Below are 13816 nucleotides of genomic sequence, written 5' to 3'. Positions count from 1 at the left end.
GTTTTTGTTGTAGAGATGTTTTATTTCTTTTGTTAATTCCTAGGTATTTAATTTTATTTGTGGCTCTTATAAATGGGATTACTTTTTTTATTTCTTTTTCAGATTGTCCACCTTTGGCATATAGAAATGCTACTGGTTTTCGTATGTTGATTTTATGTCCTGCAACTTTACTGAATTTATCAGTTCTAAGAGTTTTCTGGCGGAGTCTTTGGATTTTTCTAAGTATAAAATCATATCACCTGTAAACAAGGATAATTTGACTTCTTCCTTTCCAATTTGTATGCCTTTTATTTCTTTTTCTTGTCCATTTGCTCTAAGTAGGACTTCCAGTACTATGTTGAGTAATAGTGGTGAAAGTGAGCATCCTTGTTGTGTTCCAGATCTTAGAGGAAAGCTTTCGGTTTTTCCCCATCCAGTATAATATTAGCTGAGAGTCTGTCACATATGGCTTTTATTATATTGAGGTATGTTCCTTCTATACCTAGTTTTTTGAGGGTTTTTAACCATGAAGGATGTTGAATTTTATAAAATGCTTTTTCAACGTCAGTTGAAATGATCATCTGGTTTTTGTTCTTTATTCTGTTGATATGATGTATCACACTGATTGATTTGCATGTGTTGAACCATTCATGCATCCCAGAGATAAATCCAACTTGGTAATGATGAATGATCTTTTTAATGTGTTGTTGAACTTGGTTTGCTAGTATTTTGTTGGGTTTTTTTGGAAATATATTTTTGCGTCAATATTCATCAGAGATATTAGCCTGTTGTTTTCTTTTTTTGATATTTCTATGTCTGGTTTTAGTATCAGAGTAATACTGGCCTCATAGAATGAGTTTGGAAGTTTCTCTCCTCCTTTATTTTTCAGAATAATTTAAATAGGATTGGCGTTGGTTCTTCTTTAAATGTTGGTTAGAACTCAGCAGTGAAGCCATCAGGTCCTGAGTTTTTCTTTACTAAACGGCTTTTTATTACAGCTTCGATCTTGTTACTTGTTATTGGTCTGTTCACGTTTTGGATTTCTTCATGGTTCAGTTTTGATGGTTGAATGTGTCTGGGAATTTATTCACTTTCTCTAGATTTTCCAATTTATTGGCATGTACTTGCTCATAGTAACCACTAATGTTATTTTGAATTTCTGTGGTATCAGTTGTAATGTTTCCCTTTTCATTTCTGATTTTATTTATTTGGGTCTTCTCCCTTTTTTTCTTCATTAGTCTGGCTAAAGGTTTGTCAATTTTGTTTATCTTTCCAAAAGATAAACAACCTCTTGTTTCGTTGATCTTTTTTATTTTCTTCATCCCACATTCATTTATTTTGGCTCTGCTCTTTATTATTTCTTTTCTTCTACTAATTTGGGTTTGTTTGCCCTTTTCTAGTTAAGATGCACCATTAGATTATTGCTTTGAAGTTTTTCTTCTTTTTTGATGTAGGTGCTGCCGAGACCAGCTCGGTTAAGGAGACCCTAACCCAGTGGCACTAGAGGAATTAAAGACATACACACAGAGAGAAATATAGAAGTGCAAAGTGGGAAATCAGGGGTCTCACAGCCTTCAGAGCTGAGATCCCCAAACAAAGATTTACCCACATAATTATTAACAGCAAACCAGTCATTAGCATTGTTTCTATAGATACTAAATTAACTAAAAGTATCCCTTATGGGAAGCTAAGGGAAGGGCCGAATTAAAGGAATAGGTTGGGCTAGTTAACTGCAGCAGGAACATGCTCTTAAGACACAGATTGCTCATGCTATTGTTTGTGGCTTAAGAATGCCTTTAAGTGGTTTTCCACCCTGGGCAGACCAGGTGTTCCTTGCCCTCATTCCTGTAAACCCACAACCTTCCAGCTTGGGTGTTAGGGCCATTATGAACATGTTACAGTGCTGAAGAGATTTTGTTTATGGCCAGTTTTGGGGCCAGTTTATGGCCAGATTTTGGGGGGCTTGCTCCCAACATGTCCCCCTTCTTTGATTTGCAAAGAGATAAAAGCAAGGGCAGCTTTGTCACAGTGAGCTACTTCTCTCAGGAGTCGGAATCCACATCTGCAGACTATACAAAGACAAACGACATAGATTAAAAGCACAGTCATCATTGAAATCGCAGAGCTTCCAAGTGTTTTTATCCGTTTTAATGGGTTACTAGCTGCTAATTTGTCTGCAGCTCCTTTAAGCGCTCCAGTTCCTGGCATTAAGGTCAGGTGTGCCTGGGATGCTTTAAATATTTGTTCTTTAATCTTGCAATATCCAAAGACAAGTTTGTAGAGTGTCTTTGTAGATGGTTTTTATTTTTTCCTAAATTTTGATCTTATTAAGTGCTATTAATAGTTTCCACAAATCCTTATGTCTAGCTCCCACAACGAGCCCTATCATTTGAGGTTGAGGTGCCTCTATACCACCATGGTTCCAGATAATAGGAACTTTTGCCGTACTTTTTGCCATTTCTACCATCTGACCATTTTGTTCAGATCATCTGAATATAGTGTGGCCGTGGCATGCAGACTGAGAGGTGCAATTCAAGCTAAACATCCCCTTAGGGGACCAATTGATAATGATTCCATAGGAATCGTTGTGTGGCACCTCTGCCTGTTCTGCAAAGCAATCTTCCTAAACAGGTATGTTCATTTTTTCTAACTGGGTCCAATCCTGTTTACAAATAGGTTTTTGAGGGCGTATGCCTCAATTATAGGAGCAGATTTATTATGTTAAATACTGAGATCAGAAAGCATGTGTAACTGTGTCGTAGAGTGATTGCATCCAGGCATTATTACCAGCCCTTATTGAAAGAATACTCATGACAGTGGTGATAACCGCTATCATAGCTACCATTACATTATTCATTGTGACTGGCTGTCCCGCTTTCCTCAGGTTTTCTTCTGCCATCTGTGACAGCTTCTTGATCTGTCCCCAGGTGGGTGGCTGTGTTCGACGGGTGTTGCTCATGACAGTTGGGGTCCTTCTCAGCATCGGTCTCGACATGGCTGCAACCGGGGGGTCCACGGGATCCTCCCGGAGTCTCTTCCTCGGCATCTGTCTCATGATAAGCTTTCAGGTGTCTTGATGGTATCCAAATCGGCTGTTGATTTTGGCCTGGAGAAATACAAGCATAACCTCTACCCCAAGTTATTATTTTACCTATTTCTCAACTTTTTGTCATTGGCTCTCTCCACCAAATCAGTTGTTCTGTGTCTGTTTTTGCAGCTGGTTTCTGTAGATGCTGTTCAGCTGCTGATAACATCTGGCCTTTGGGCAGGCTCAAAAAATTTAAAGTTAATAATGCTAGGTTCAGTTGCATCTGTGGGGTTCCATATTCTCTATCTCCCCATTTCTGCCTTTGCAACTGCTGTTTTAGGGAGAGATTCATTCTTTCCACTGTGGCTTGTCCTTGAGAATTGTATGGGATACCAGTAATGTGTTTAATAATCCACACAGAGAAAAATGTAGCTAGAGCTTGGCTAGTATAGCCTGGGGCATTCTCTGTTTTAATAGAAGCTGGAATGCCCATCACTGCAAAACACTGCAAAAAGTGACGTTTAACACGGGCAGAAGACTCTCCTGATTGGCATGTAGCCCAGACACAGTGAGAAAAGGTGTCCACACATACATGTACATAAGCTAGTCTCCCAGACGAGGGAACACGTGTGACATCCAGTTGCCAAAGAGAGTTAGGTTGCAGTCCTCGAGGGTTAACTCCTCCTGTGAAAGGTGAGGAATGTACCATTTGGCAAGTTGGGCATCGCTGGATAATAGCTTTAGCCTCTTTCCAGGTAATGCTGTATCTGCGTTTGAGACCAGAGGCATTAACATGGGTTGAATTGTGAAAATGTCTAGCATTAGATATTGCAATGGCAACTAGGGATCAGCCATTTGATTCCCTTCAGTCAAAGGTCCTGGAAGAGGTGTATGAGCCCTAATGTGAGTGATATAAAAAGGATGCATTCTACTTCTAACTGCTATTTGCAATTGGGTAAATAAAGTCATCAGTTGTTCATCTGTATGAAATCGTAACTGAGCATTTTCAGTTAACCATGTGGAGTGAACCGCATATGAAGAATCAGAAATCACATTAATAGGCATATCAAAAGCAGTCAATACCTCAATTACAGCTACAAGCCCCACTTTTTGAGCTGAAGTATAGGACATCTGGAAAACTTTACCTTTTGATTCAAAATAAGAAGCTTTACCATTACGAGACCCATCTGTAAAAACATTCTCAGCACCTTCAATTGGTTTAAATTTAGTTATTTTAGAGAGAATCCAGTTAGTTAATTTCAAAAACTGAAACAGCTTCATTTTAGGAAAATGATTATTGAGAATACCCACAAAGTCAGCTAAATGGGTTTGCCAAGTAAGACTATTTATAAAAGCTTGCTGTATTTGTGCCTTCGTGAGAGGGACAATAATTTTTCCAGGATCATATCCATGTAATTTAACAATCCGAGTTCTCCCAATCCCTATCATTGTAGCGATTTGATCTAAATAAGGAGTTAGAGTCCGTGAATTAGCATGTGGAAGAAAAAGCCACTCTACTAAGTCCTGTTCTTGGACAATAACACCAGCAGGTGAATGCAGGGTTGAAAAAATTAGCAAATCGAGAGTCTTCTCTGGATCTATTCTATGTATTTGAGCTTTATGGACTTGCTTCTCAATCAATTGTAACTCTGCCTCAGCCTCCTTCGTTAATTGCCGAGGGCTAGTGAGACTAGGATTTGCTCTAAGGATAGAAAACAGATTACTCATGGCATAGGTAGGAATGCCTAGAGCAGGTCGTATCCAATTAATATCCCCTAGTAATTTTTGAAAGTCATTTAATGTTTTTAGTTGATCCCTACGTATGGTTACTTTTTGTGGCACAATGGTAGTGTCATTTACTCGGGTCCCCAAGTAGGAGCAGGGAGTAGTAGTCTGAATTTTGTCAGGAGCTATAATTAAACCAGCGCGAGAAGTCGAATTTTGCAAGTGGTCATATAACGCTTAGCAGGCTGCAGGTTGTTTACTGCAGGAATTGTAAATGCAAGCCATTCACAGTCTTACTCAGCTAAAGGGATAGTAAAGAAACAGTCTTTTAAATCTATGACTATTAAAGGAATTGATGGCTTTTAAGTCAGTTAACATTCTCCATTTACCTGATTTTTTATTAATTACGAAAACTGGAGAATTCCAAGGGGAAAATGTTGGAGCTATGTGCCCATTTTCTAATTGTTCAGCAAGTAATTTCTCTAAAGCCTCCAATTTTTCTTTACTTAGTGGCCATTGTTCTATCCAAATTGGCTTATCTGTTAACCATTTTAAAGGTATAGGTTCTGGAGGCTTAACAATGGCCGCCATCAAAAATTATTTCCTAATCTTTGGCGAGAACTTTGTTTTTCCACTTGAAGTGGTTCTTTCAAATCTTGCAATTTTTTTCTAGTCCCATACCAGGGACATACCCCATTTCATGAATCATATGTTGATTTTGAGGGCTATATAATTGTTCTGGAATTAGAACTTGTGCTCCCCATTGTTGTAATAAATCTCTTCCGCATAAATTTATAGGTACAGAAGTTATAATTGGTTGAATAGTGCCAGGTTGTCCATCGGGCCCCTCACAATGCAAAATGTAACTTTTATATACTTCAGCGGCTTTACCAACTCCAACTATGTTCAATTGAGCGGATTGAATTGACCACATGGACAGCCAGTGCTATAGAGAAATGATTGAAATGTCTGTTCCTGTATCTCCCAAACCTTTAAATTTCCTTCCCGGAATAATTATTTCACAGATAGGGCGTTTATCAGTAATTTGATTTACCTAGTAAGCTGCTTTGCCTTGTTTATTTGTGCTTCCAAATCCTCCTGTTCGTTTAATTTCACTTTTTCCCATTCCCACATACGGCACAGTCAGGAGCTGTGCTATGCGCTCTCCTGGCTCTGCTTTCCAGGGAACAGAAGTAGATATAACAATTTGAATTTCCCCATTGTAATCTAAATCAATGACTCCTGTATGTATTTGTACGCCTTTTAAACTTAAACTAGGCCTTCCTAGAAGTAATCCTATTGTCCCCGCTGGCAAGGGTCCACAGACTCCTGTTGGGACCTTTTGCGGGGGTTCCCCAGGCAGAAGGCTCACAGCTTTTGTGCAGCATAAATCTACTGCAGCTCTACAGGCTGTGGTGGGGGACAGACATTATACAGGGGTGAGGCCTGAGCTGGAAATGCCCTGGTTTAGAACGGGGCCTGGGACGGGCCCCTCGTGGTGTTTCCCGAAATCGGGTTCCCATCTTTATCAAACTTAGAGTGACACTGACGAGTCCAGTGTTTTCCTTTTTTACATGTTGGACCTATTTCAGACTCAACAGCTTTCCTTTTTCCCCTATCTGGCTGCCTGACTCGCTAATTTTTTCTACATTCTTTTTTAGTATGAATAGCTTGTTTAAATTCTTTGAGTAATTTAAAAGGAAAAGGCTCAAATGTAACTGTAATATTTCCCTGTTGATCTGGGGGGTTTGTTCTAACAGGGAACTGCCAAGCCTCTAAATCACCGTCTTGTCTAGCTTGCTGAATTCCTGCCTGAATAGAACTAAGAGCCGTCGCTTGAGGTGCCGCTCGAACAGTCACTGGGGCAACTACTTTTCGCCCAATGTCCTCTGGAAAAGAAAGAGCCAGGGGGTCATTTTCTTCAAAATAATAAGGAGGGGGTGCAGAAGGGTAGGGATGAACCTCTCCTTCCTTTGCCGCTTTAGCTTTAGCTGGCAAATAAACCTGCTCTGTAACCTCTTCTGTTACTTCACTATTCTCTTGTTCCTCCTCATTATCAGTGTGAAAAAGTTCTAAGGTGAAACGAACCAGACCCCATACCTGTCCCATTGTTACCCTGAGGCGTCCGAGCTCCCCTTCTTACTCACCACGGGTACTGCTTTACGAGTACTCGGGTGTCCTCCAGCTAGTTTTCCGTTCCAACCATCGCTTTGGCGACCCTTTGACCTGGATTTGAGCCCCCACGTTGGGCGCCACTTGCCGAGACCAGCTCGGTCGGGGAGACCCTAACCCAGTGGCGCTAGAGGAATTAAAGACACACACACACAGAAATATAGAGGTGTGAAGTGGGAAATCGGGTCTCACAGCCTTCGGAACTGAGAGCCCCAAACAGAGATTTACCCACATATTTATTAACAGCAAACCAGTCATTAGCATTGTTTCTATAGATATTAAGTTAACTAGAAGTATCCCTTATGGGAAACTAAGGGAAGGGCCGAATTAAAGGAATAGGTTGGGCTAGTTAACTGCAGCAGGAGCATGTTCTTAAGGCACAGATCGCTCATGCTATTGTTTGTGGCTTAAGAATGCCTTTAAGCGGTTTTCTACCCTGGGCAGGCCAGGTGTTCCTTGCCCTCATTCCCATAAACCCACAGCCTTCCAGCTTGGGTGTTAGGGCCATTATGAACCTGTTACAGTGCTGCAGAGATTTTGTTTATGGCCAGTTTTGGGGCCAGTTTATGGCCAGATTTTGGGGGGCTTGCTCCCAACAAGGTGCTGATAGCTTTAAACTTCCCTCTTAGTAGTGCTTGCACTGTATCCCATAGGTTTTGTTATGTTGTGTTTCTGCTATTTGTTTCAAGAAACTTTTCAGTTTCCTTCTTAATTTCTTCATTGACTTTGACCCCACTGGTCATTCAGGAGCATATTTAATCTCCACGTGTTTGTGTCATTTCCAAAATTCCTCCTGTTTTCTAGTTTTATTCAAAGATGCTTGACATTGTGGTAAAAAATGCTGGATATTTCAAATTTTTTGAGTATTTTAAGACTTATTTGTGACCTAACATATGGTCTATCCTTGAGAATAATCCATGTGCTAAGGGCAATATGTGTATTCTGTAGCCTTTGGATGAAATGTTCCGTAAATATCTATTAGGTCCATTTGTTCTATTAGGTCATCCTTAGTGTAGGTTAAGTCCAATGTTTCTTTGTTGAGTTTCTGTCTGGGAGATCTGTCCAATGCTGAAAGTGGGATGTTGAAGTCTCCACCTGTTATTGTATTGAGGTCTGTTTCTCTCTTTGAGACAAGGTCTTGCTCTGTTATCCAGGCTGGAGTGGAGTGGTGCGATCTCAGCCCACTGCAGCCTCGACCTTACAGGCTCAAGTGATCCTCCTGCCTCAGCCCTCTGATTAGCTGGGACTATAGGCATGTACCACCATGCCTGGCTAATTTTTGTATTTTTTTGTAGAGACAGGGTTTTGCTATGTTTCCCAGGTTGGTCTCAAACTCCTGGGCTCCAGAAACCCACCCACCTGGACCTCCCAAAGTGCTGGGATTATAGGCATGAGCTATTGTGCCTAGCCTGAGGTCTATCTCTTTAGCTATAATAATATTTGCTTTACATATTTGGGTGTTCCAGTGTTGTGTACATGTATATTTATAATTGTTATATCCTTTTGCTAGACTGACCCCTTTATCATTATGTAATAGCGATCTCTGTCTCTTATAATTTTTGTCTTAAAATCTATTTTTTCTAATGTAAGTGTAGCTACTACTTCTGCTCTTTTTTGGTTTCCATTGGCATGGAATATCTTTTTCCATCCATTTATTCTCAGTCTGTGTATCTTTATAGATGAAGTGTGTTTCTTGTAGGCAACAGATCATTGGGTCTTATTTTTTCATGCATTTAGCCACTCTATGTCCTTTTATTGGAGAGTTTAGTTTATTTACATTCATTGTTATTACTGATAAGTTGGGACTTACTCCTGCCATTTTGCCATTTGTTTTCTGGTTGTTTTGCGGTCTTCTTTTACTTTTTCCCTTCCTTCCTTGTCTTCCCCTTAGTGAAGGTTATTTTCTCTGGTGGTATGACTTAATTTCTTGCTGTTTATTTTTTGTGTATCTGTTGTGTGTTTTTCAATTCAAGGCTACCATGAGGCTTGCAAATATTATTAATGTCTTATAATCCATTATTTTATTTTATTTTTATTTATTTATTTTTTGAGACGGAGTTTCACTCTTGTTGCCCAGGCTGGAGTGCAATGGTGTGATCTTGGCTCACTGCAACCTCCACCTCCTAAGTGATTCTCCTGCCTCAGCCTTCCAAGTAGCTGGGATTACAAGCATGTGCCACCACGCCCGGCTAATTTTGTATTTTTAGTAGAGACGGGCTTTCTCCATGTTGATCAGACTGGTCTCAAACTTCTGACCTCAGGTGATCTGCCCACCTCAACCTCCTAGAGTGCTGGGATTACAGGCATGAGCCACTGCACCTGGCATAACCCATTATTTTAAACTGATGACAACTTAAAACAAACATGCAAAAAGGAAACTAATAAAAACTGTACACTTTAACTTCATCCCTCTGCTTTTTAACTTTTTGTTGTTTCTCTTTATGTCTTATGGTACTATGTCTTGAAAAGTTGTTGTAGTTATTATTTATATTGGCTTATCATAACACTGTAATTGTGGCATGTGGGAGTTTACATGCCACAATTACAGTGTTACAATATTCTGTGTTTTTCTGTGTGCCTACTATTACCAGTGAGTTTTGTATCTTCAGATGATTTCTTCTTGCCATTAACATCCTCTCTTCTTTCAGATGGAAGAACTCCTTTTAGCAGTTCCTGTAGGACAGGTCTGGTGTTGAAGAAATCTCTCAGCTTTTGTTTATCTGGGAAGATCTTTATTTCTCCTTCATGCTTGAAGGATATTTTTGCCAGATACAGTGTTCTAGGGTAAAAGTTTCTTTCCCTCAGCACTTTAAATATATCATTACCGCTTTCTCCTAGCCTGTAAGGTTTTCACTGAAAGGCCAGCTGCTAGATTTATTGGAGCTCCATTGTATGTTGTTTTTTTTTTTCTTTTCTCGCTGCTTTTAGGATCCTTTCTTTATCCTTGACCTTTGGGAGTTTTGTTATTGGATGCCTTGAGGTGTAGTCTTCTTTTGGTTCAATCTGCTTGGTGTTCTATAATCTTCTTGTACTTGAATGTTGATATCTTTCTCTAGGTTTGGCAAGTTTTCTGTTATTATTCCTTTGAATAAACTTTCTATCCTTATCTCTTTCTCTACATCCTCTTTAAGGCCAATAGCTCTAAGATTTTTCCCTTTTGAGGCTATTTGCTAGATCTTGCAGGTGTGCTTCGTTTTGTTGTTGTTGTTGTTCTTTTTTCTTTTGTTTCCTCTGAGTATTTTCAAATAGGCTGTCTTCAAGCTCATTAATTCTTTCTTCTGTCTGATCAATTCTGTTATTAAGAGACTAATGCATTCTTTAGTATCCAGTTGCATTTTCCAACTGTAGAGTTTCTGCTTGATTGTTTGTAATTATTTCAGTCTCTTTGTTAAATTTATCTGATAGAATGCTGAATTCCTTCTCTGTGTTATCTTGAATTTCCTTGAGTTTCGTCAACATAGCTCTTTTGAATTCCCTGTCTGAAAGGTCACATATCTCTGTTTCTCCAGGATTGGTCCCTGGTACCTTATTTAATTCTTTTGGTGAGGCCATGTTTTCCTGCATGATCTTGATGCTTTTAGATGTTTGTTGGTGTTTGGGCATTGACAAGCTAGGTATTTATTATAGTCTTCACAATCTGGGCTTGTTTGTGCCTGTCCTTCTTCAGAAGGCTTTCCAGGTATTTGAAGGAATTTGAGCCCCAAGTCCAATAATGCTGTGGTTTTTGCAGATTCATGGAAATACCACCTTGGTGGTCTTGGATAATAAAGATCTGGAAGAATTCTCTGGATTACAAGGCAAAGATTTGTTCTTTTTCCTCACTTTCTCCCAAACAAATGGAGTCTCTTTTTCTGTGCTGAGCCACCTTGAACTGGAGTGTGTTGATGTAAGCACCCCTCTGGCCATTACTACTGGGACTGCTGGGTCAGACTTGAAGCCAGCACAGCACAAGGTCTTGCCCAAGGCCCGCTGTAACCACTACATGGCTGCCACCTGTGTTCACTCAAGGCCCTAGGGCTCTACAGTCAGCAGGTGGTGAAGCCAGCCAGGTTTGTGTCCTCCCCTTCAGGGTGGCAAGTCCCCCCAGGTCCCAGGTGGGTCCAGACATGTTGTCTGGAAGCCAGGGATTGGAACAAAAAGCCTTAGAGATTTCTTAGCACTTTGGGAGTCCAAGGTGGGTGGATCACCTGAGGCCAGGAGTTTGATACCAGCCTGGCCAACATGGCGAAACCCATCAAGAGGACAGGGACCATGTTGTATGTGTTGTTCACCACTGTATCCACAGCACTTAGCACACAATAAGTATTTGTTTAAATAAAATTAAATTTTAGCTGGGTGTGGTGGCTCACATCTGTAATCGCAGCATTTTGGAAGGCTGAGGTGGGAGGATCATTTGAGGCCAGGAGTTCCAGACCAGCCTGGATAACATGGCGAAACCCTGTCTTTACTAAAAAATACAAAAATTAGCCGGGTGTGCTTGTGTACGCCTGTGATCCCACCTATTCAGGAGGCTGAGGTGGGAGAATTGCTTGAACCTCAGAGGCAGAGGTTGCGGTAAGCCGAGATCATGCCACTGCATTCCAGCCTGAGCGACAGAGCAGACTCTCTCAAAAAGCAAAAAACAAAAAACCTTAGAGATTTGCCTGATGTTCTATTCTGCAGCTATGCTGGCACTCAAACCACAATACAAAGTCCTTCCTGCTCTTCTCTCCTTTTTCCACAGGCAGGAGGCGTCTTCCTGTGGCCACCACCACAAGTCATTCTTACATACACAGATGTTAGTATAGTAATGCAGCAAGGAATTCCCAGGGAAATCGTTTTTTTTTTTCTTGTATTTCTTCTGTAGCTTTGCCAAACGAACAAAACAAACAAGACCCCAAGGTCACTGATCCAAATCTGAATCAGTGAAACGGTCTGATGAAACACTTTTTTTTTTTTGTTTGAGATGAGGTCTCTCTGTGTTGCCCAGGATGGTCTCTAACACCTGGGCTCATGTAATCCTGCCACCTCCACCACCTGAGTAGCTGGGATTACAGGCTAATGAAACACTTTGATAAGATAAATCATAATCTGCTAGGAACTTTCTTCTGTTCAGTCCTTAAAATCTGAAGATGTTTAGAACAGATGGGCTTTTTGATGTAGCTCTCCAGAGGTAATTATTTTCTTTTTAAAACAGCTAGGATCATTCTCTTACTGATCAGACATATGCTTCTCCAGCCTCATACAATCTCCCCTGTCCTCTGAGGGCTGCCAATCGTCTCTGTCCTCTTACCTTCACCATCTTAGAAGGAAGAGCCAAGTCTACGTGGGTGATATGGTACAGTGAACAACATGGTTGCTAAAGAGCTAGGTTTTAAGCCACCCCATTAAGCCTGAACTGATGTGGAATAGTCACAAGAACGTAAGTCAGGGACATTAAGAAACCCTTTGCTGTAATCTACCATACCGGTTATTGCCCAGGGTGGAGCATGTAATCATATTTTTTATAACAATCTGATTATATTTTCTGACATTTTTTATTGGGAATTTGAACATTGCAGGTTAACTCATAAAACTGAAAGGGCAAGATAAACATAAGATACAATATATTTAATTAAGATAGCAAAACCTTTCTGTACTTTCTTACAATGGCTTGCAGGAGATCTGGAGCAGATCTTCAACTTGCCAATGTTCAGTTAGGCCCAGATTTGGTATTTGGAAGAGGCAGTTTATTAGAATAATAGTGCTCCTGCTCAAGGAAGAAACAGCATCTGTAATACTCAGTGTGATCAGGAACTTGACTTTAATGAAATTTCAAATAGAAGTAAATTTGACTGACTTTATCATGTGGACCAATTCTAGCCAAATATTGTGGATTTGAGATTAGGACCAGAGAACTCAGGGTCTACTTCTGCTGACAGTACCCCAGGAGGATCTGGTCTTTCTACTCTATGCTTGGAATGAACCAGGTGAGATGTTTGGGTCCCAGCCAGATTCTTGGGGTCATTGTAGATTCACATAGACTTAAATGACTTCATCTTATCACCCATAGAAATAAGGATGAACCATGGCCGATTCATTTCATTCTACTTGTTGAAGTGAATAGGACTGTAGGATCAAAGTTAAAGACTGTAATGAAGATCACACACTGGACTGTCTATCAAGTGAGGCCCAGATTTACCTTTATAGACTTAACTCACTCTATTTGCTTTTTTTTTTTTTTTTTAAGGCTACAACTGAGGTGGAAATTAAGAAGAAAGGCCCTGGATCTCTTTTAGTTTCCATGGACCAATTAGCCTCCTACGGGCGGAAGGACAGAATCAACAGTATAATGAGTGTTGTTACAAATACACTAGTAGAAGGTATGTGCCCTCTGATGTCAGTCCAACCTGCTGAGATATAAATATGTAATGTGCATGGTAAATATAATCCTTGTCCCTTGGTCTGAGTTTTGCAAAGACTGTCTCTGAGCTTTAGGAATGGAACCTATTCCTATATAGAAACTAGAATCACAAATTCTCTTCCTAAATTTACATGCAGAGAATCAAATATATGGGCTTCAGATATGCTGCCAGCATTGTACACAGGTAGGTAAGAGATAGGAAAGGACCTGCATAAGTGACCTAGAAGAACTCAAGACCCCTGTCATTGTCATCATGAGGAGTTGGGTGCTGTAAGGCATAAAGGAATGTAGATTGAAGAACTGCAAAGATATAAAATCATAGAATTTCCTTCATGGCCTCTACCCCAAAACATACCTTCCTTTTTTCCTTTTTAACTACTTACAGCCCTTTTGGTTTTCCCTTAAGGAAGAATGTACTGTGCGTTTTGATTGCACCTAGTTCTGTCTCTCTTCAAACACCCCCACATATCCATAAATAAATTTGATGTGTGACTAGGTAAGTTGAAACCCTTCTTACTTTGAGTGCTCCA

At 40.3% G+C, this 13816-nt stretch overlaps 1 protein-coding gene across 5 annotated transcripts in view; it reads left to right on the top strand.

Moving 5' to 3' along the window:
* SCN8A (sodium voltage-gated channel alpha subunit 8) overlaps positions 1–13816 on the top strand; it is a 218581-nt gene that overhangs the window by 142932 nt on the left and 61833 nt on the right. For all 5 annotated transcript variants that reach the window (XM_030816524.1, XM_030816526.1, XM_030816527.1 and 2 more), the window contains exon 13: positions 13113–13245. In XM_030816524.1, coding sequence (XP_030672384.1) covers positions 13113–13245 — 133 coding nt within the window. The remainder of the gene's footprint in view (positions 1–13112; positions 13246–13816) is intronic.

This window comes from Nomascus leucogenys, chromosome 8 (assembly GCF_006542625.1).
Source record: "Nomascus leucogenys isolate Asia chromosome 8, Asia_NLE_v1, whole genome shotgun sequence".
Classification (NCBI taxonomy): Eukaryota; Metazoa; Chordata; class Mammalia; order Primates; family Hylobatidae; genus Nomascus; species Nomascus leucogenys.
The sequence above is the reverse complement of the archived record's forward strand: the minus strand, read 5'-3'. Positions and strand labels throughout refer to the sequence as shown.